Source organism: Phascolarctos cinereus, unplaced genomic scaffold (assembly GCF_003287225.1).
Source record: "Phascolarctos cinereus isolate Bilbo 61053 unplaced genomic scaffold, phaCin_HiC Scaffold_5;HRSCAF=322, whole genome shotgun sequence".
NCBI lineage: Eukaryota > Metazoa > Chordata > Mammalia > Diprotodontia > Phascolarctidae > Phascolarctos > Phascolarctos cinereus.
In genome coordinates, this window is record NW_027555958.1 from 440,678,911 (window position 1) to 440,702,831 (window position 23,921).

The 23,921-nt window shown below is 38.2% G+C and overlaps 1 protein-coding gene across 1 annotated transcript in view; it reads left to right on the forward strand.

The window, feature by feature from the left end:
- The window catches only part of PKN2 (protein kinase N2), a 176,055-nt gene that overhangs the window by 123,793 nt on the left and 28,341 nt on the right, over positions 1-23,921 (forward strand). The window contains exons 10-16 of the mRNA XM_020988764.2: positions 7,189-7,332; positions 7,664-7,739; positions 8,047-8,221; positions 8,464-8,590; positions 9,329-9,459; positions 9,559-9,634; positions 9,781-9,872. Of these exons, the coding sequence (XP_020844423.1) occupies positions 7,189-7,332; positions 7,664-7,739; positions 8,047-8,221; positions 8,464-8,590; positions 9,329-9,459; positions 9,559-9,634; positions 9,781-9,872 (821 nt within the window). The remainder of the gene's footprint in view (positions 1-7,188; positions 7,333-7,663; positions 7,740-8,046; positions 8,222-8,463; positions 8,591-9,328; positions 9,460-9,558; positions 9,635-9,780; positions 9,873-23,921) is intronic.

Sequence of the window (23,921 nt, forward strand, 5' to 3'; positions counted from 1 at the left end):
TAGATATAGCAGGGACAGAAGTGGAACTATTCTCCCCCCACTCCCAAAAGTTTCCTGATTTTAGGGAACACTCTCCCACTTGAGAAAAGTGGACTCGAATTTAAGGTATTGTCTACCACACGCTCTCCCCTACCAAATTCACCTCTGAGTGTGGCATAGCCAATGGAAGAGTCACTTCCTTGCTTGCAAGACACACCGTCTGGGCTCCTGGGTCAGTTCACTGCTGAACTGGGTCAATCAGGTTAATCTTCAGAGCTGGCTCCTTACTGAGTTAGATGGCTATGATTATGAATAGACTGACCCATGGGATCTAGTTGCTGGAGCCTCTGATGGTTCTTCATATCTTTCAAAGTTTACAAGCCCATAACCTGGTCCAGCCTTTTTCCAGCACTTTTTCATCTCAGCTCTGTGTTGTCCAAACAGTTCCCTATAGGATAGAGATTTTTGGTAAGCCAGGTCAGGAAGGTAAGCTTATCTTCTAGCCAAGTCGTCATCTTTTTCAATAAAAGCTGGCATAGTTTTAGAATAATCCTCCCACTGTCCTTTAGCTTTGACTAAGGGATACAGGATCTCTGAGTATCTGTCTCAAATTTACAAATGTCCGGCTCAGGATTGCTTTTCAGTCACCTGATGAGGTCTAATTTTGGGCTTGTTCCCAGATTCTCCCCTTCTCCTTAGTGGTACAACAGGTGGAGAAGAAGATATGCAAATCACCCCAAGAAAGCTCGAATGGTAAGGACATTTCCCTAAAGCCTTCCATAAACATACTGGGATCTTCTGAGTATTGCTCCAGTTTCTCTTTAACCTGAATGAGGTCTTCCAGTCTTGGCTGGAGAAAAGTTTGGGATTAGACAGTTCTTTCCAGGTGGCAGGGAACTATATGATGAGGTCTAGAGGTTTAGGAGTGCTGGGACCCCAAAATCCCAACACACAGGTCCTGCCCGAATGAATTTGACCCAATCCTTTTTTCAGCCAGAGGCAAGGTTTATTAAAGATCTGCCATATTGGCCAGACTCATAAGGAATCTGAACATTAGTGAGCTATTGGCTAGGTTCTTAAGGAATCTGAGCCTGTTTTTAAAACTTTGGGTTCCAAATTCTTTCCCTTCCTCCCTCCCCACCCCCTCATCGAGAAGGCAGGCAACTTGATACAGGTTGTTCATGTGTCGTCATGCAAAATACTTCCATAGTAGTCATGCTGTGGAAAACTAAGTATATTTCCTTTCATCCTATCCCACCCCTCGTTTTTTCTGTTCTCTCCTTTGACCCTGCCCCTCCTCAAAAATGTTGGCTTCTGATTACCCCCTACCCCAATCTGCCCTCCCTTTTATAATCACCCTCCTCTCTCCATGCCCTCCCCTTATCCCTTTCTCCCTATTTTTATGTATGGTAAGATAGATTTCCATACCCAATTGAGTGTTATTCCCTCTTTAAGCCAAATCCAATGAGAATAAGATTCACTCATTCCCTCTTACCACCCTCCTCTTCCCCTCTGCTATTAAAAGCACTTTTTTTGCCTCTTTTATGTGAGGTAATTTACCCCATTCTACCTCTTCCTTTCTCCTTCTACCAGTACAATCCTCTCTTACCCTTTAATTTTATTTTTTAGATAGCATCCCTTTGTATTCAATTCACCCTGTGCCCTCTGTCTGTCTATCTACATATAGTATAGATATAGATATAGATTTCTCAAACTACCCTAATACTGAGAAAGGTCTCATGAGTTACAAATATCTTTCTGTGTAGGAATGTAAATAGTTCAACTTTAATAAGTCCCTTATGATTTCTCTTTCCTGTTTACCTTTTCATGCTTCTCTTGAGTCTTATATTTGAAAGTCAGATTTTCTATTCAGCTCTGGTCTTTTCATGAAGAATGCTTGCAAGTCCTCTATTTCATTGAATGTCCATTTTCCTCCCTGAAGGATTATACTCAGTTTTGCTGGGTAGATGATTCTTGGTTGTAATCCTAGCTCCTTTGACCTCTGGAATGTCATATTCCAAGCCCTCCAACATCAGACAATTTCTTGAGCATGTGGTAGTGTTAAGAAATGCATTTATTTGCTTTTTTTAGGATAGGGGGACCCTGGGCACGTCTGCAGAAAACCCTGAAGCAACAAGGAGATAGGAAGGAATGAAGAAATTGGGAGAAGGAGGTTGAGATGATTGGAAGATAGTCCTCAAGTTAACAGGAGTCATTCCACAATAATCACAGCTAACATTTATTTAACACTTTTGGGGTTACAATGCCCTTTCCTCATATTATCTGACCGTACCTTCACAACAACCCTGTGAAGTAGGTACTACAAGCATTTTTGTCCCCATTTAATGTATGAGGAATTTGAGCTTCGCAGAAAGACTAGTCCCTTGTCGCATAGCTAGTAAGCGATTAAAGTTAGATTCTAATTCATGATTCTCCTGATTCAAATCCATAGCTCTTCCACTCTACCATGCTGCCAATCAGAATATTGGTAAACAACATGTATTGGAGAACTGAATGGACCAATTCAGGATAGAATGTTCATGTAGGGCAAAAGTGAGTTAGAGATCAGTGATAAAATAGGCGGATTCATAAACATGACAACAGGTTTCCCATTTACTTCTCCAAATACCTTAGATATAAGCTCTATGCACTTTCCCTGTCATCTTCCACTATAATTTCTTTGCTCTGTGTTATAAGACTAAATCTGTAGAATTTGACTGGGAATATGTGATTCATGGACAACAGACGTGTGATAATCCACCTTCTTATCCTGGGTTCCGTATCCATGTAGAAAATTTCTTCATAATACTTCAGCCTAAAGAAGCAACCTCCTAACTGAGGGGAAACATCCCCTTCCTATCTGTCTTTCCGTACATCGTGGGAGATAGTCCTAGTTGCTACAGTGGATAGAAGGATTGGAATAATCAGAGCACTAGGACTTAATACCCTGATTATTCTCTTGCTTATCAATAGTTAATCAGCTTTCACTAAGCACCCTTTGTACACAGCACAACTGGTCTAGGTCCTGTGGGAAGTATCATGAGATAAGAAATATTTAAACGCTTAGAAAAAGTAGTGCACTCTATGAATGCACAGTGCTCTTGTTATGAAGCAACTGGTAGAGGCATGATCCTCTCCCAGTAAGAAACTTGGCAATGTTGTGGCTAGAAGAAAGCGACCCCCTTGCATTATGTAGAGCATGGTTAGTTTGGTTTTTGTTTTTTATCTCTTCAAGTCTTTCTCCGGTGCTGTATTGTGATGTGGAGGTGGCTCTAGATTGACAAGGCAGTGGCAATTAAAGTGCCAACTTACACAGGTCCTATCATACTGAAAAGGTTTCAGGTACAGGCATGGTGATAAAGTGTGTCTGGTGACTGATGACTAGCTTAGCTAAATTTGGGTAAAGGTCTCTTATCAAACTGTTTAATTTTTTGGCCTAGGGAACTCTCAAAGATTGTCTGCCAAGGTGTAAAGAGGATATTATCAGTCAGGGAAATACCTACATCACTGAAATCATAGCTTCTTGAAATATTTAAGTGAATATACATTTGAACATGTATGTACATTTTATGCATGTTTACATATCTGTATTTAATGTGAAATTATACCAGGGTGAAGTATTGGTTGTGACTGTTAGAGCACTCCTAGAATGACAAGAAGGTTTTAATGTTGGCGTTGGATCCGAGGGCCTCTACAACAATAGATGGCTAAATGACTTTTTAAAAATTGTTTTGTGCTAATGCTTAGCCTTTATTATTTGAAATAAGAATTTTATCATCAGCAAAACTTAATTCCCAAGTGTAGGGCACTGTGAAAACCATTGAAAATGCACAAGAAGTAGATAATATTGTCTCTACCTTCCAGAGGCTTATACTGTATATAAAGAAGATATTTACAAAAAAAGGATAAATAGTAATAATAGCTCATGTCATTCTATCATATCTTTAGGGTGAAAGAGGGCTTTAGAGGCTACCTAGTCCAACCCCCATCTTTTTGTACTAGAGGAGTAGGGGCCAGTGGGTAAGTGACTTACCCAAGGTCTTGCAGTTGGTAAGTTGCAGGGTCTTTGCTTCAAGCCCAGTGCCTAAACATGGTGCAAAAATCAAATGCTATGGGAATGCAAGTGTTGTGGTCATGGAAGGCTGAGACAGGCACCAGTAGGGATGCTTAGAGCATTTTGGGAGACTAAGGGATAAAACAGTTTGGCTAAATTAGAAAGTCCTATAAAAAGTGGGACGTAAGTAACACTCTGACTGAAGAGGATGTTGAGATTTGGAATTATCCAGTCTTATCCCAGCTTCTAGCACAGTTGTAGATAGTCGTATCAAACATTGGGAACTCACTAAACATTGCTGGTTTTATTGAGGGGGGAGGGGAATTGGACGTAGCACTTGGAGAATACTGCTCTACCAGCATTTGAGGAGAATGGATTGGAAATGGAAGACAATCAATAGAGAAGCCAGTCAGGAGACTCTTGCAGATAATATTTGTGTGCTATGATTAAGGCCCTGGACTTTTATTCCCTAGGAGAGGGAATAAAGAGGAAGGAGTATTTCTAAGCGATCTGGCAATAGAAGAAGCAATAGAACTGTTTTAGGTGCAGGAGGACAGATCCAAAGCCTTTGGTTGTCCCGTCCTTGCCTTCGTGAAGCTTGTGATAGTCTAGCAGGGGGATGTGATATACACAAGTAACTATGACTACAGTACAAAGAAGAGATGCAAGCAGATTGTTAACATAGGGTCCACGTGAGGGGTCATCACCCCCTGCGAAGATTCAAAGAATTCCAGGAATAAAGAACAGCGTGATAGCAAAGGATGAAGCCCCCAAAAGTACAGGTATAGGAGTATTGTAAAGTAGTAACCTCAGCTAAAATGCAGAGTAACTAAGAAGAAGTAATATAAAAATGGCTTGAAATGGTGGGGGGAGGGGGCCCAGTGGTGGCCGCCAAATTATGAAAGGCTTTAAGATGGCAGGCTAAGGTATTGAACTTTGTTGTTATGTTGAATGGCTTTGAGCAGAGAAGTGACCAAGATCATTGCATAAGGAAGATAAAAATAATAGTAATAATGATAACAGCTAGTATTCACATTGTGTTATAAAATTTTCAGAGTGCTTTACAAACATTATTGCATTTGATCTTCACAACAACCCTGGGAGGTAGGTGCTATTATTATCCACATCTTACAGATGAGAAAGAATTTTTTTTTTTAATTTGGTTAGGCAGTGGGGTTAAGTGACTTGCCCAGGGTCACACAGCTAGTAAGTGTTATGTGTCTGAGGCTAGATTTGAACTCAGGTCTTCCTGAATCCAGGGCCAGTACTCTATCCACTGTGCCACCTAGCTGCCCCCAGACGAGAGAATTAAGGAAGAAGATAAATGACTTGCCCAAGGTCACTTAATAACTGTCTTGGGGAAGATTTAAATTCAGTTCTTACTTATTTCAAGTGCAGGGCACTACTAATACTGCTACCTGCCTGATAAGTTCAGCAGTAATGTGCAAGGTGGAAATATGTAGGAAGATTTGTGAGGATGAGGGTCTTGGGCAGAAAGGGTTTGGTGGTTTGACAGCATTGATGGCGGGGCAAGGAACAAAGAGACAGAGGGGTCAAAGATAACTTCTAAGATTTCAGACCTTGGTGACTAGAAAATATATGATTGTCAGTTTTAGGGAGCTGGTTTAGGGAGAAAAATGAGTTTGTTTTTTAGATCTCTTGAGTTGTTGGGATGAGTTTGTATTTTAGTGGGAAAATTCTGAACTAGAAATCAATGAGGCCTTCAGGGGAGTTCTTTAATCTCTGAGTACATAAAGAAAAGGTGCCAAACACCTTGATCCTCGGGGTTCTCTCTGAGTCTAAGGGGTATAATTCCATGGCTATGGTTCGTAAGTGTACATTTATCATGATGAATTTGCAGTTTTCCATTAGTTTTGGAGAGGTTTTAATCTTCAGTTTGGATTTTTCTTCTCAAAATGCTTTTACAACTGAATAGAATAGTTGAAATACTGTTCCTCCATCTGTTCTGCTGAGTAATAATTGAAAAGAATAATGTATCTTATAATGTCTAACTTGTCTAACATTTCCTTTTCTTTACAATGTATTTCTGAAAACGTGTTTCTAGGCTATTCCATTAATTTGTTGCAGTACATAGATGACTTGTTAAAGCATCTGAATCTGCCCCCCTTTAGCCTGACCTTGAAAACTCCTTCATGTCCTGCTTTTCATGCTTGTAGTAGTAATTAGTTATGTTTATTAATGAAGGCTGGTGACCATGGACCTACCACCATCTCTTCAACTAAATTTCACCTTTGGGGTAACCATTAAGTGCCTGTTGACACATGGTGATATAAACATATCTACCTAACAAGGTTGTGAGTACCAAATTAAATAACATGCAAGGGGCTTGTAAAATCTTCAAGAATGATACAAATGAAGGGGCAGCTAGGTGATGCAGTGCATAGAGCTCTGGCCCTGGAGTCTGAGTTCAAATCTGGCCTCAGACACATAATATTTACTAGCTGTGTGACGCTGGGCAAGTCACTTAACCCCGATTGTCTCGCCAAAAACAAACAAACAAAAAAAAAGGATGATATAAATGCTAGTTATTATGATGGAGCTAGGTGTTCTTTTCCTTTTCTGTTTTAGCTAAGTGTTCTTTTCTTTTTCTGTTTTCAGGTCTTTGCATATTTGTCTGTATATATGTGTGTGTGTGTGTGTGTGTGTCCCTGATCCAGTTGTATTGAACATTTCCCTTATTTTTTCTGTTCAAAATAGATTTTATATAGTGTAAAGTATGGATTTCTAAATTAAGGGTTGAAGATTATGGAATTATATGATATATAGCTTCATAAATTGAAAATTGCTATAGAGTAATTTATTACTTGCAGAGCCTAAAGGAAAAAACATTTATCTGTTTTTGTAGATACTTTGCAAAATTCTGTAAAGCAAAATAATTGGAAGAGCCTGATACTTACAATTGATTTGTACATATAATACATTATATTATTGTTGGGCCCAGTATAAACCCAAATTCTCCTTTTGAGTTAAATATGAAAGAGGTGCATAGCTTTGTTCAGTTGTACATTTTCTGTTATAAACTTTGATCTTTTGAATAAAAGTATTTTAATTTTATGGTGTTTAATTCAAGTGTGTACCAATGATGTATGCATGTTTTGTTTTTTGCTTTTTGTTTTGTTTTTTTGCTGTCCTAGTCACGTGAACTGGAAATTTCAGTTTATTGGCGTGATTGGCGATCTCTCTGTGCAGTAAAATTTCTAAGGTTAGAAGATTTTTTAGACAACCAGCGACATGGCATGTGTCTCTATCTGGAACCCCAGGGTACTTTATTTGCAGAGGTAATAAACTTTTGATTGTTTCTTTTTAAAAACATAACCATAGATTTAACTATATAAGTAAAACATTTAAGAATTAAGATATGGTGGCATAGAAGAAAGAATCTGGACCCTGGTACTGGCTCAAGTGTCATAGGTTTGTGGTCTGGTCCTGTGTACATCTCCCCCTGACTTTGACCTTACCTTCCTGTGCTTCCCCTCATCTCTAAAATGAGCATACTTAACTGAGGGATCGCTAGGGCCCCATCTAAGCCTCCAAGTAGAGGTTTCCAGTTGATTTCATAGAATGGAAACCATATGGACTCTCTAAATTTACTACACTTTCTTTCTGCAGGTTACCTTTTTTAATCCAGTTATTGAAAGAAGACCAAAGCTTCAAAGACAAAAGAAAATTTTTTCAAAACAACAAGGTAACTATTCCCCCCCCCAAAAAAAATTAACATTTCTGTGTGGTGAGATATTAAAGTGCTTCATAATAAAATCTAAATGGGGTTCAAAAAAATGAGAGCAAGGCTTTTCTGTATTCATCTTCAAACTACAGTTGATATGATGCAGAAAAATCTAGTAATGGATAGTTTAAAACTGCTAAAAAGGTGGCAAATTCAGTTTATTCTTCATAAATTATAAACACATGAATATGATTTTTTTTAATTATGGCTTTTGGTAATATATAAAGAAATTACTTGCACTCTGTCTTTTTATTCACAATATCCACAGGCAAAACATTTCTCAGAGCTCCTCAAATGAATATTAATATTGCCACTTGGGGAAGGCTGGTGAGAAGAGCAATTCCTACGGTAAATCATTCTGGCACCTTTAGCCCTCAGGCTCCTGGGCCTGCAACAGTGCCTGTGGTTGATGTGCGAATTCCAGAACTAACACCACCAGCAAGGTATATGTCTTAGATTTTTCAGGAGGGTTTACATAAAACAGTAATTAGAGAATTTTTATATATGTTGAACCCAGTGAATTAGTTAAAATTCTTATTCTTCCTTTAAGTAGGAATATGATGTTAGTATTTCCATATTCTTTAAGAGAATCTCAAGCTGACATTTAAAAAGAAAAATCTAAAGACATTTTTAAATAAGTACCTTCAGTTTACTAATTTTGATAAATGATTTTCTCTTCTACAAGTGACCCTACAGTAACCAAATTGGACTTTGAACTTGAACCAGATGCACCTCCAGCCCCACCACATGCATCTTCCTTTGGAGAAATACATGAACTTTCGGAATTAAGAGTTTTGGATGTACCAAGACAGGCAAGACTTTTTGTAAATATATAATTTGTTTTTGCCAAACAAATTAAAATTATAACTATACAAGGAGAAATTTTGCGATAAATTTCTAAACTTATTTAAATAGTATTGTTTAAATATTGTACCTACAGATTATGTATATCTGTGTACGAAATTATTCCAACTAGATATAGTAAATAAGAGCCAACATCTTAATCTTTAAGAGTTATTGAAATTAACAATTTGATGTTCCAGTGATGAATTTCAGATGAAAATTTCCCATGAGCCAGAAAGATATTAATTTCTGTTATGTGTCCCCTTGTCTAAAACACACAACTCAATTTACCATCTGACTATGCATTGTTTTTCATTGTAGCCTACATTACAGTTATCTGTCTAATTTCACCTCCCTTCCCATTAGACTGTAAACCCCATGAGTTCATTTACACTGTCTCTTATACAAACTTTATGTCTGTCTCAAAGAATAGTATATTACTCAGAGCACAATTGATACCTAATAAATGTTTATGGAATTGAATATATTCCATGAGCTACCAGGGGACCATTCCTGTATGAGAACAAAGTGTTCCACCTGGTTAGATCACACGTACTTGTTTGTTATTTCAACCTCATTAGACTACATTCACATTTTGTTTAGCAGACTGTGTTGCCTCTCAAATTATTTAACTTCACCCTTACCTACCCGTGGGTGTGTTGTCATATTTTTAAAGGCTAATTGATGTTTTTCTTAATATTTCATAGGATTCAGAAACAGTTTTTAATTTTGAAAATGACAGAAATAGTATTGCTTCAAAAAAACAAACTGAGTATGAGCCTCCTATCCCTCAGTCAGGCCTAGAATACGGAGGTGTTCAAGAACCTGAGGAGAGAAGGTAATATAAACTATGATAAATATGAAACTGACTGAATAGATTTTCATTTGCAATTTGTAATTTATTCTAACATTTGTATTGATAATTACTCTTTTTCAGATCTCCACAGAGATTTCAGTTTAGTCTTCAAGACTTTAGGTGTTGTGCTGTATTGGGTAGAGGGCACTTTGGAAAGGTATGTGTTTAAAAAATTTTTTCTTGACAAATTCTAAAAATAAATTATACTGTTTTAACTTAGAAGCAGTCTCACCATTTTTGCAAAAAGGTGAAATACAAAGTGTAAGTAAGTAACTTGCCCATAAAATTTCTATATTATTGCAGGTGCTTTTGGCTGAATACAAAAATACAAATGAGATGTTTGCCATAAAAGCTTTAAAGAAAGGAGATATTGTTGCTCGAGATGAAGTGGACAGGTTAGTTTAAAGAAAGCAAACTAAAATTATCTGATGTTCATTTTTAAGGAGTGAGTTATTTTATGTACTGAAGTGTGAGTCTTTCTCCATACCTTGTATAGTATTTTCTTTCTACATTTCATTTTCTTTTTGAAAGAATATAACTGGTTAATGAATTAAAATAAAACATAATGAAATTCAGAAATTAATAATAGCTACAACATTTTTGCTCTGGACATTCAGAATGATATTATTAAAAGTAGGAGAGTTCTCTAAATGTTGTAAAAAGAAGACATAACTAATTTTATGAAACTGTCCTCTCACCATCTTTCTTAAATGTCACTTAATTGATGGTCACACATCAGTATGGCAGGTAAGATCCAGCATCCTTTAAAAAAAAGAAAGAAACCAACTCACTTAGTCCAGTCATCCCCAACTAGTAAGTATCCTTTATCTCTCCTTCCCTTCAAGGCCAAAATTATTGAGAAAGTCATCTGCACTCAGTGCCTCCATTTCCTTTCCCCTTACTCATTCCTAAACCATTTATAATATTCTTCTCATCTCATCATTTAACTGAAGCTATTCTCTCCAAAATAAAAGTGATGTATTAATTGCCAAATCTATGGTTTTTTCTCAGTCTGCATCCTCCTTCATCTCTTTGTGGCCTTTGATGCTATTCGTCACCCTTCTCTTTTGGATATTTTCTGACACTGCTCTCTGGTGGTTCTTCTTCCTCCTACTCTTCACCTTCTCTTTCTCCTTTGCTGAGTCTTCACTGAGGCTGTAGATCCATAGACCATACTTTTTCCCAAGGCCCTGTCCTAACACTTTCTCTTCCCCCCCCCATACTATTTTGCTCAGTGATCTAATCAGCTCCCATGGGTTCAGTTACTTCTGTACAAGTGATCCCTAGAGCTCTGTATTTATTCCTAGCTCTTTCTTGATCTCCAATCTCATATTACTAACTGCCTCATAGACATCTTAAACTAGATGCCCCATAGATCTCTCAAAATTACCATGTCCAAAACAGAGCTCATTATCTTTCTCCCCAGAGTTTCTTCTTTTCCAGACCCCCCATTTGGTTTTCCTCATGGAGTCAACATTTAATTTAATTAAGCTTCTTTTTGATCAGTTCCAAATTTCAGGGAATTTTCTTTTTTTGGGTATCATTTTGTACTTCTTATTCCAAACTGTTAATTCTCTTTCCAAATCATTCCTCCTTAGCTGCATTTCTTTTTTCCATTTTTTCCTCTTGTGCTTTGATTTGGATTTTTTAAATCTTTTTTTTTTTTGAGGGGGAGGGTAAACCTCTTCCTGAAATTCTAGTTGAACTTGTGTCCAAGCTGTGTTTTTCTTTGAGGCTTTGCTTATAGTTTTTGAGTCATTCTTTTTTTCTTGGTTTGTATCTGTGGTTCCTGCCACTGTGGTAGCTATTTGTGGTGGATTCTTGTTTGTTTGTTCATTCTTCAGCCTTCTTCCTGACTTTGGGTTTGTGTTATGGCCAGTCTTTGCTCACTTTACTGGGGAATGTCTGAGTTGAGTTTTGTCGTCTTGGATCTGTCTGCTGCTTTCTTGGTGTATTGAATATTGTGTTATTCTAGAATCTCACCAGCCTGCAAGTTTTCAGTGCTCCCAAAAAGCCCTGCATGTTCCTGATCAGGATTTGCGTGTACACTACCCTCCTGTTGAAGGTTCTAGTAGACTGTTGCTGGACTCAGACCCTTTGGATCAGCTAGGAAGCTGCACTGGAGAGGGACAGAAGTGCTGGCTCCCTTTGGTCTGGGATTCTTGTCGTGGCTATTCTACTGCAGGATTCAGACTCGGCGGGAGCCTGGGACCAATTAGAATCCCCTCAGCTCCTAGGGTCAGCCACACAGCTGCTGCTTGTTTCTGGACTTGTTCCCAGCTCATTTCACAGTCTTGGGCCCACAACCACCCCTCACCCTGGACCACCACCCCAGTGTAAAATCTTGAATCTGTGACCCAGAACTGGGTAGGGAATGACAGTGTCGCCATTTGGAAACCTGTTCTCATACCCTGCATAAGATCAGGCTCTTTTTTGGGGGACCTCTCCTTGCCCTGGTGCACAGCTTTAGTCCTCTTTCAGTTCCTGTGTACTCATGAGCCACATGGTGCCCCTCTGGCCAGACCTAATCCCAAGGTCCATAGACTGCTTTCTTTTCTGCTTGTCTCCTTATGCCAACCTGGGCTAGGAAAATGACTTACTGTGATTTTTTCCTAGTTTCCCAATCAGGACTTCATCTGGTATGTTTCATAGATCTTTGTGGAGGAGCTGGGCTATGTATCAGTTCTGCTCTTCCAGCGTCTTGGCTCTGCCTCACCACATCTCTGACTTTTTAGGGCACCACCATCCTCCCACTCACTCGGGTCTACTACATTGATCTTATTCTCACATTCACCCCATGTATACAATCTGTTGCCAAGTCAGTTAACTGATCAGTAAACATTTATTCAGCACCTACTAGGTGCCAGGCACTGTGGTAAGCTGGGGATACAAAAAGAGGCAAAAGACAGTCCCTGCCCTCGAGGAGCTGACAATCTAACGGACCAAGTCTTGTTTCTACCTGCATAACATCTTTTGTATACATCCATTTTCTTCCACTCATACAGCCACCACCATGATAGGCATGCCTTCTTCACCCCTATACCTGGGCAGTTGCAAGTAGCCTTCTGGTTCACCTCCTTGTCTCAGGTCTCTGCCCATCTCAGTCCATCACACACTCACCTACCAAAGTGATCTTCCTAGAGGGCAGGTTGGATTATGTTGCCTCTTTACCCCATTCCCCCAGTAAATCCAGATTCTGCCTGTTATCTCCAGGATCAAGTAACACATGCTCTGACATATAAAGCCCTTCCCACTATTCTCGTCTGTAGGCTTTCCTTCCCCTTCATACAGTCCAGTGGCACTAGCTTACTGGATGTTCTCCAAACAGAAGACTCCCATCTCATGACTATTCTTTGGTAATAGCTGTCCTGGCTTCCTGCAAGACTCAGATCAAGCCTCATATTTTTTGAGAGACCTTTCCCCATCCTCTATTCCCTTCACCCTCAGAGGAAGGAGATTACTTTCCACATACACTGTATATGTCTAGTTACATGTTGCCTCCCACATGAGAATGTGAGTTCATTGAGGCAGGAGCCCTGTTTTTGCCTTTCTTTTTATCCTCAGGGCTTGACCCCTTGCCTAGCTACAGAGTAGGTACTTAAGTAGTCTTTGAAGTGTTTGGCATCTTGGTATACTAGAAAAAGCCAATAGACTCGAGTCTGAGATCTAAGTTCACATACTCACTCTGACTTTCATTAACTGTATGTCCTTGACAAAGTCATTTAATATATCTGTCTTAGCCTCCTCATTTATAAAATGGAATTAGCATTATTTGTATATTGTTGTGAGGAAATTTCTAAATTGTAAAGTACTGTATAAATCCATTCTTCATTCTAGGTAAGAATTCATGTAACATTAAAGACAAAATTATTTTGGACCCCTTAAAAGAATGATTTAATGAACAGAAGAGTAGTATCGGTGTGATTATATTGACATCAATTAATGTGAATTACCTGCTTTCATACAAGCAGCCAATGGTTAAACTCAAACATTTCAGTAGATAACATCTTGTTTTACTCTTTATAGTTTTCTACCTTTGAGAATGATCTGTTTCATATAGGTTCATATCCATCTTCCCACAACCTTCTTTTCCTGTATTTTTATTTTCTTGAAATATTTTAATTATGTTTTACCTATAAGAGCTTATTGAATGTAAATTGTATAACTACATTTTTATATGCTTATTCTGAATTGCAGTGGCTATATCAGTAAATAATAAAATTAGGCAGTTTGGTTTAGTGGATAGAAGGCTGCGTTAAGACTCTGTAAAATCTGGGTTCAGACCCACCTCTGACACATACTGGCTCTGACGCAGGTCTCTTAACCTCTCAGTGCCCCAGGCACCTGTGTAAGACTCTAAGGTAAAGGACAGTTAGTGATCTTTTGTGGCAGAAGGAATTACCTATCCTAGTCAGTTACTTGATAAACATATATTAAGCACCTACTATGTGCAGGCACTGTGTTAAGCCTAGGGATACAAAAAGCGGTCAAAAACAGTCGCTTCCGTCAAGAAGCTTACATGATAAGGGAGACAACAAGCAAACACGTGTACATACAAAGCAGTCTGTCTACAGAATAGATAGGAAATAATAGAGGGAAGGCATTAAAATTAAGAGGATTTGGGAAAGGGTTCCTGCAGAAGATGGAATGTTGGTTGAGACTTGAAGGAAGCCAGAGAGGTCAGTAGTTGGAGTGGAAGAGGGCATGAAGGACAACCAGAGAAAAGCCCAAAGCCAAAAGATGAAGTGTCTTGTTTGGAACGTCCCAGAGGCCAGTGTCATTGGACATGAAGTATGAGGGGGGAAATAAAGTATAAGAAGACGGGGGGGGAGGGGTAGATTATAGGGCTGTGAATGCCAAACAGCATTTTGTATTTGATTTCAGAGATAATAGGGAGCCGTTGGAGTTTATTGAGTAGGTGGGGCTGACGTGATTTTACCCTTTAGGAAAATCACATTAGTGCCTGAATAGAGGATGGATTGGAGTGGGGAGAGACTTGAGGTGGGCAGATCCATCAGCAGCTATTGCAGCAGTCAAAGTGTGAGGTGAAGAGGCTCTGTACCTAGGAGGGGAGCAGAGTCAGAGGAGAGAAGGGGGCATATTCAAGAGATGTTACAAAGGTGAAATTTGCAGACCTTGACAACAGTTTGGATATGGAAGGTGGGAAAAAGGGAGAAATCAGGATGCGAGCCTGAGGAACTGGGAGGTGTTGCCCTCTGCTGTAATACCAATGAAATTACAGATCCAGAACAAAAAAAAAAAAGGAAAGAATGTGCTAAAAGAGTTGAACAGCAACAGAGTGGCTTAGTTCATTCGTTGTATAACAAGGAGCAGTATAATTTATTGTAAGAAACATGAGGTCATGAGATCACCTTTCAATATTTGGAAGGAATCTGTATCTCATTAGAGTAACATCTATTACTGTTCATGGGAAGCTGTGTGATGCAGTAGAAACTGAAATCTTCTGGCTTCAAAATCTGTTTTTCCCTGCACTACCTCAATAGATAGGTAGATATGTCTGAATAGATATAGTACAAGGAAGAACGTGTGTGTGTGTGTGTGTGTGTGTGTGTGTGTGTGTAAAACAGACATGTGACCTTGGATATGTCATTTGACTTTTCTGATACTCTTTATCATCTTAAATAGTAAATGATGCCTTTCTAGCCCCTACCTCACAAGGTTGTTAAATTCAGAAAATGTGCATTTGTTAAAAAACCCAAAACATTTTAAATTGTAAAATACCATATAATAGGTAATAGTAATAAAAAATATATTTCCAGCATGCTTAGAAAGTAATCAGAGAAAGCATATTTAAGAATTTGGTATATCAGTGCTGTGGTCCAAGTTGAATACATCCACTTAGATTTTCTTTGTTTACTTTTATTCTCTTCTTTTTTCTGCTACCTGAAATCACACAGAAGTTTTTGTGTATGTTTCCAGGATTCACAGGAGACCACATTCCTTGCTTGGCAGCATTTGAAAAGTCATCCAGTTAAATTCTCCCATTGCATTATTTGCCTCTTTATTTGTAATGTGGAGAGTCAGCCTGGCAGAAAGCAGGAAAACTGGGTTCCTGTCCCACCTCTAACCCAGGCTGACTCTGTGTCCCTGGGCAAGTCACCTCACTAAGCAGTGTCCCCCCAGCTCTCTAGTTACAGATCTGCCATGGCAAAGGGCATTTTCTTATCTCGAGTTCCTAATAGCCAAGAAAATCCTAAGTCCAAACCAGAAAAAAAGATTGAAATGTTGATCATTTGGCATGGTAGAAGCAAATCTTTTTCTTCCCTGGAAAAATTTGACTTTATTTCAGAGGAAGAAAGTAGAAGACCTATCTGTATAAAATGATATTATGGAAAACTAGTGCTGACCTCTGCAATAATCCTTTTCTTTTTAAATATCTTTCAGCTACACAGTGCACTACTCAAGCCACTTCTCGGTAGGATACACTTTTTAATTAAGTAAAATCAAAATATTGTTCATAATTGAATAAAAAAGAAAATATTAGGATGACTTCAACACAAAACTCAGGTTGCTATTCCCCCTAATGGAGATAAATTCAGAATCAGAAAATGTGGTTGATAATCCTCTATCTTCAGCTTAATCTGTTTCCTTTTACCACTTAGTAACATGGACAGCTAGGTAGTGAAGTGGATAGAGTGCCAGACATGGAATCAGGAAGAATAGCTGTGTGACCCTGGACAAGTCACTTAACCCTATTTGCCTCAGTTTCCTCATCTGCAAAATGAGCTGGAGAAGGAAAAGGCAAACCACTCCAGTATCTTTGCCAAGAAAACCCCAGATGGGGTCATGAAGAGTCAGACATTACTGAAAACAATAACAACAAAAAACATGACATTAATATAAATGTTATTAAATATCACACAAGGAATATATGATTCAAATATTTTTGGTGTAATTGAAAGGAAAGCCCATTGTAATTATAGTTGTCTGGTACCAGTATTAATTCAGTGAGTATTTGAATACCTACAGTGGACCTGGTAGTGTGCTGAGCACCACGGGAAGAACCAAAAGGAACCTGGTCCCATCAGCCATGCTCTACCATGCTTCTCCAAGCTGGGGAGGTGGGACAGATGTGTAGGAAACTGTTTTGGAGGAGAAACAGGAATGGTAGGAAGCAACAGTTCCCCCCTGTCATTGGACCCTGTATTACCAGACACAGTTGACCGAGACTTTCCTTGTCATCCCTTGAGATCATGAGGATTGCCCCTCATAGGGTCAAGTGGCTGCCGTTTAGCATGGTGTGGAGGACAAAAAGAAAAACAAGGTAGGTTGGTTGATACTCATCTCATTAGGTAATAAGCTAGCAGAAAAGAGAAAGGAAGGGGAGAATAGGGTAAAGTTAGATGCCATAAGGGTAACAAAAAAAAAAAAAACCTAATAGCTCACCTACATAGCCCTGCTATGAAGTTCTGTTTACATGTATTATTGGGGTTGGAAAAAGCCCAGAAGAAAGATCCAGCTCTTTGTGATATAAAGTAGCAGGACTTAAGTGCCTGAGTAATTCAGAGCTTCACTGGGTCTTAGTGTCCATTTTCTTCTAGAGGAGCCAGACTTTGAACACACAGAATAATGGGGGTGTATAGAGAGGTCATTTTTAGAGGAGAGAAAATGCTCTCAGTTCCTTCTGTGGGACTCCTACCTACTTTGACAACTCTCACTTGGAAGTACCTTTGGTAGGGTAAGGGAGAGTGCCAGGAGTAAGAAAAGTCACCTCAACTGGAAAAATTCATGGATAAGTGAAGTTATGTAGAATAAAGCAAAATATAAGATAGACTAGTTAATTCAGTGTAAGTCAGTAGCAGCAAAATAAGTAATACACATAATGAGAATTTGGAATAAAACCACTTCAAGATTTGGAGGGTTTAGAGAAGGCCTCGAAAAGAAAGTGATTTGAGCTCCACTTCAAAAGACAAGGCAGATGCAGAGGAGAAACCACATGAGAATGTACTTGAGAATTAACATGGCCTTGAAGGATAAGGCTCACCCAAGCTAAAACAGAATATTGAGAATTGGTGGAAAATTAGGGACAAATCATGTTGATCTTACTCTGCTTTTTGTTGAATGTTTAAAAGTTATTGATTAGAAAAATATTAATGATTTATAAAATAAGTCTGTGACGATCAGTGTGTATAAGAGCCTCTCCTTCACTGGTATCTGTGTTCCAAAGCTTCTTAGGTTAATAGTCACCAAACATTTCTGAAGCATTTTCTCTGTGCTAGTCACTGGGCTAATTGCTGGCGATATAAAGAAAGACAAAAATAGGTTATATGCCTTCAAGAAGTTCATTCTAATAGGAGATATGTATATATTTGTAAATAGAAAGTAATCTCATAAAGCAAGAGCAGTGGGACCAAGAGGTCGTCCCACCTTCTACCTAGAGTGGGATTTGAGCTAAGTATTCAAGGAATGCAGGTGAAGCTAGGAGGCAGAGGTGAGGGGGAGCACATTTGAAGCATAGGGGACAGGCACACAAAGGCAGAGTTGGGAGCATAAGGAGCAATGAGCGGCCGACATCACTCCCTCAGAGAGTCCATGAAGGGGAGGAAAGTACAGAAAGAGGTGGATGGTAGGAAAGAACCAAGTTGCAAAGAACTTTAAATTCCGGAGGATTTCTCACATTGGATTCTGGAGATATTAAGGAGCCACTGGGGCCAGTGATCTTTTGTTGAGCAGCAAAGATGCTACTATAACCTTGAACAAGATACACTCACGTTATTTAATGGTGGGCTTTTGTTTCAAATCATGTGCAAAACAATAGAAAAATCAGTTTTTAGGTGATTATAGACCACCTTAAATATAGAATCTAGCCATTATTTTAGATCCTCATTTACATTAGAACAAAACATCTTCTCAAGTCAGTCACATTTCCTCAGGATGCTTTATATCTCCCTATAATCTAGATTTGCTAAATTTAAAAAAATGATTTGACTAAGTGTTTCAGTATTCATGTAGAAATTCCTTAGGATCCTACATCTGGAGCTAAAAAGAAACCTTAAGGTCATTTAGTCTAACACCTTCATTTTAATAAGATTTAAATGCTATTTTCACTTCCTTTGATCTTGATGGGGCTATGAATCTCATATTAACATTTTCTTTACAATTTTCTAGCATTAAGTGTCTGTTGGGATTTTTAAGTGAATGCACACATAAGCTTAAAGCTTTAAAAAAAACAGACTGGCTTTTCAATTTTGTGTTCACAATTAAAAAAAGATTGTAATATGTTGGGAATAAGAATTCATCTGCAGAAGCTATTAAATGGAGTCTAGGCAATAGTTCATAATAGCTACATTTACTGTCACTATTTAAAACTGAACAGGTGTCTTATATAATCTAGATGACAGCTGTATTAATATAGCATTTAAAATACCATGCTGCTTATAACACAGCAGGTAGACTTTTAAACATTGTTATAATTATATTTAATTTTTAAAAACCTATTAGCCATGAGATCCAGGTCCCTGTATAAATACTTATCTTTACAATTAATTTCATTTTTCAAAATGAGTTCACGTTAAGTTTCAAAACACTTAGAGTGAAATTAAGGATGATGGGCCTACATCTTGGCACATTGTGATTTGCAGTTTCGTGTTCTAGAGTACATTGAAAAATCTAATCAGAACCCTTTTTTGTATAAAGCATTGCTTTTTTCTTTCGTTTTTCTTTTAAGGGAAGTATGCCTACCTGCTTTCTAATAAGAGCAGATATGTTGTGTCCTGGGTGTTCATTGAGAACATAATTATAAAATATGTAGTTACTGTAGAATTCTAAAGGGCATATTTTGATCAGGGAGTCAAGTAAGTAAAGTGTCAGGGTTAAATTAGATTCTGAGAATATTTTGAATTGATTTTGTTTTGGTTTAATAGAATTAGAAAATGTATAGATTCAGTTCTACATTTAATATGTCGCCACTTTTATGTAAAAATAAAATTTTGTTTAGTTAAAAAAATGAATTTTGGGATTCTGTTCAAATTACTATAGTTTGTTTCAGTTTTTAGTTCAAGCTTCTTGACCTTATCATCTCTTTTCCTTTATTTTATCATCTTTTTTTGCTTAAAACAAAGTTTTACATTAGGTCTATCCTAGGTAGCTTTGCTTCCTAATCCCAACCATCTTAAATATATGTTGGTGACCACAAATATGAGTGTGGTTAAATCAAAACAGTTCTTTCCTGATTCCTGGAAAAAACATAGCATGTGTGTTAACACTACCATCCATAAAGAAGTGTGGTATAATCATATTTTAAATGCAACATTAAGTTAATAGGTATAAGATTATCAAATATTGCTTTATTTCTGAATTCTTATTTAGAGTTAATCCTATAAACTTCTTGTTTTCAATATTTATATCTTGTGCATTTTACTGCTTTTTTGCTGTCTAGAAAGAAATTGTTAAAACTACTGGTAATCAAGCACGTGCAGATTATGAATTCATATCTATGTGTACATACACACACACACACACTAAAAGTGTGAACCTACTCAGGGTTTTTTCCAGCCAAATGTTTAGTGCCCTTTCCCAGGCTTTCCATTCTCTGTAGCAGATAATCATCATTTTCAGTTGGGAAAAGTATAAGCATATTATCACTGTGCAGTCTCCTGCAACATTATGAAAAGAGTGTCACTCACAGGATCATGGCATCAGAGCTCCAGAACAACTCAGAGGTCATTTCATCTGGCTTCGTTTATGGTGAGGAAACTGAGGCCTTAAAGAGGTCTTAAGGTCCACAGTCACACAGGTAGGTAAGCACTAGAGGCAGAATTTGAATCCAGTACTCATTCTGTTGTACCCCTAGTATCATCCTTCAAAAATTCTATTAAATTCTCAGAATTGGCACTTTGTTTGAGAGCCAGGCTTCTAAATCAGGATCTTTACAAAACACTGTTTGTGGCTGATAAATTATCAGTGCATATGATGACTTCAGTTATGAACTTTATTTCAGCCATTTCTTTTCACTTCCTAGTACTAATCAGTAATCAACCCCTACCCTAATACCTTTTTTTATTATCTGTAATCAGAAGTAGTAGTCATAGAGGAATTCTATGGAGAATTTGACCACATTATCAAAAGCAAGTCAGTATTTATACCTCGATGCTCAGTGGCTTAAATGCAAAGGTGAGCACTAAAGGAAGACTGCAGAAAATAGAGTTTAGGCTTAAGAAATGAAAAAAAACAGAAACTTCACTATTGCTCAGATACTTCACACCTATATAGCATGTTATTCTCTTCAAGACGTAGATACTGAATGTGGCAGGGTATGAACAACAACACAAAAAATGAAACTGACAGCAAACAGGAAATTATTTCTCTGGGAGTCGTTTCCTGTCTGCTGGTGATATGGAAGTCACCAACTGTGGGATTATGTTTAGTCCAACTAGGTAGAGCAAAGGTCAGAATGAACTAGAAGAAAGAATAAAGAGTAGGATATGTAACTTGCAGTTACAACTGTTTAACACAACCTATTTAAACTAGGTCTTGACTGAAAAATGCTTAAAAATAAAGACACTGACTATCACCATTTCATAGAGATATCTCACCAATAGAATCACCACAAAGGCCAAAAAAGCCCAGAAATTGCTTCATCCAGCAAAAACATCACCTCTTTGCCAAATGAAGACCCCACGCAGCCAGTGGCAACACTGGTTTAGAGCACAGGTCTGTCTGTATGCAGAGCATTTGTGTGGAGGACAGCAAAAGAGACCAGACATAGTCTCATGATTCTGATCATCCTCAGGAACATTTATAGATAAAATAGCAAATAGATAATGAAAACACCACATTCATATTCATAGTATCTCATTATTTTATGTCCTCTGTAAGGTCATGAGAATGGCACTATAGACTAAGGGATTTGTAGCTAGAAGTAGACACACAGAGGAAATTTGTGCTGGAGTTGATGTGAGTGAATGAATGAATGAATGAAGCATTCATTAAGGGCTAATTTTGTGCAAAACACTAAGTGCTGGGAATATAAAGAGAAAATTAAGATAGTCCCAGCTCACAGTCTAATAGGAAAAACAATCCATAGGGAAGGTCATTGGTTTTTTAATTCACTTGGGCATTAATTACCAAAATAGCTCAAAGAAGAGAGACATTAAAAGAATGGAAAAAATCAAGGACACTATTATAAGAAAAGAAAAATAAGAAGACATTAATAGCAGCTTGACCTAGCATAACATCACTTTACTATCTTGTCACATTCATATCCCACAACCCGTTCAGCCATTTCCCAATTGATGGATGTCCTTCAGTTTCAAATTCTTTGCCGCCACAAAAAAAATAAAATAAAATGCTGCTATGAATATTTGTACCTATGGGTCCTTACAACAGCCCTGTTAGGTAGACACTTACAATATTAACCCAGTTTACAGGTAAGGAGACTGAGGTTTAGAAATGCTAAGTGACTTAACCTTAGTCACATAGGTAGTCAGATTTGAACCAAGGTTTCACCTGATTCCAAGTCCATTATTGTTTGCTCTAATTTTTTTTCAGTTGTCTGATCTGTTCACATGAGTTCAATTATCTTTGTGCAGATGACTCCCAAATCCATATGTGTAGCCCTGATATATACTCTTTGACTCCAGTCTTGTATTACCAGCTGGGGGGGGCGTATCATATCTCATCGGCATCTCAAAGTGAGCATGCACCAAACAGAGCTCATTGTACTTAACCCCAAACCCACACCTCTTCTGAACTTTTCTTTGGAAAGCAGTGTCATGCTAAAGGAGGAATACGACACATGGATACCATGAGCAGCTTTTTTGTGTGATGACAGAGAACTAGAAACTGATGGGTGCCTATCATTTGGGAAATGGCTGAATAGGTTATGGCATATGAATATGATGAAATACTAAAGCACTGTAAGGAATAATGAAGGCAAAGAGAAACATGTCAGAGAAACCTGGGAATATTTTTATGAACTGATATAGAGTGAAGTGAGCAGAATCAAGAAAACAACGTATACAATAACAACAGTATTGTAAGGATTTAAGAACTCAGATCAATGTAACAATCAGCTAAGGTTCCAGAGGACTCATAATGAAATGTACTGCCCACCTCCTGATAGAGAGGTGATAAACTCAGGATGCAGAAGGGGGGCGGGGGGAGGGAGAGTGTATGTGTGTATGTCTGTACATACACACACACGTTTTGTTTGGCTTGACTCTTCCTATTGTTAAAAGGAAAAAAAGGTGTCATCCTTCCAGCTGTCGAGTTCATAATCTCAGGTTTTTCTCCCCAAGTAGCCCTCCCAAATGTAATCAGTTGCCCAGTCACATCAAATCTACTTCCACATCTCTTACATCCAATTCAGTCCCTTATAACCTCTTACCTAAATTATTATAATCATTATAATAGCCTCGTTATTGGTCCCCTTCAGATTCCTCCTCCTCTCCAATACATCTCTCTGTTGCCAAATTAATATTTTTAAGTCACAGATCTGACCGTGTCACTTCTCTACCCAAAAATTTTAAAATGTGTCATTATTATCTCTAAGACAAATTATAAATTTCTTAGCCTAGAATTTAAAGCCGCCACAATCTGACTGCACTTAGCTTTCTAGGCTTATTTTATATTATTCTGTGACATGCTAGCTCCTATTCCCATTACTAGGATGGTGCTAGATTCCTTCAAGGTCCAGCTCAGGTGCTCTTTCCTACAAGATGCCTTTTCTGATCTCTTTAGTAGTTAATAATGCTCCCTCCCTACTGAAAGGACATCTTTATATTTACTTCTCTGGGTATATGTTCTATTTCCCCAGTCAATTATAGGCTCTTTCGGGGCAGGAACTCTTGTGATTTTGTCTTGGTATCTTTAGCACCAGTGCTTTATAGGTAGTAGGCACTTAAATATGTGTTTGAATGCATTAAACCTCTTCTATAATGAACCAGACAGGATTGTAAGTTTAGTGCTGGAAGCAAGCTTAGAAGCCATTTATCCAACACCTTCAACTTAGAAATACAGTCACTAAGGTCCAGAGAGGGGCAGGAGCCTGTCTGAGCTCGTATCATCACAAGAAGAGCCAGAATTTGAATCTTCTAAGATCGTCTCCCCTTTATCTAGCGTATATTTTATTTGTGCATATCCCTGTGGTCTCCATGTTGGACTGTGAGTGCTTTGAGGGCAGGGACTGGGCTTCTGCCTTTCTTTGTATCCCCAGTGTTTAGTATAAAGCCTAGCACGTAGTAGGAATTTATGAAATGTTTGTTGCCTTGATCCAGGTCTTCTACACCACAGTCACATGAGCAACTAAAAGGTTAAAAGAATATAAGATTCCACTGGATTTATTATTTCGTGATTACAAAAAAACATGTGACTTAGAGCCTTATCCTCTGCCTTCCGCTGAGGTGCCACTGGGGCTAGAAGAACACCACCCATTAGCCTTTCCACTACCCCATGACCATGGTTCTTAACAAGGGTCACAACAC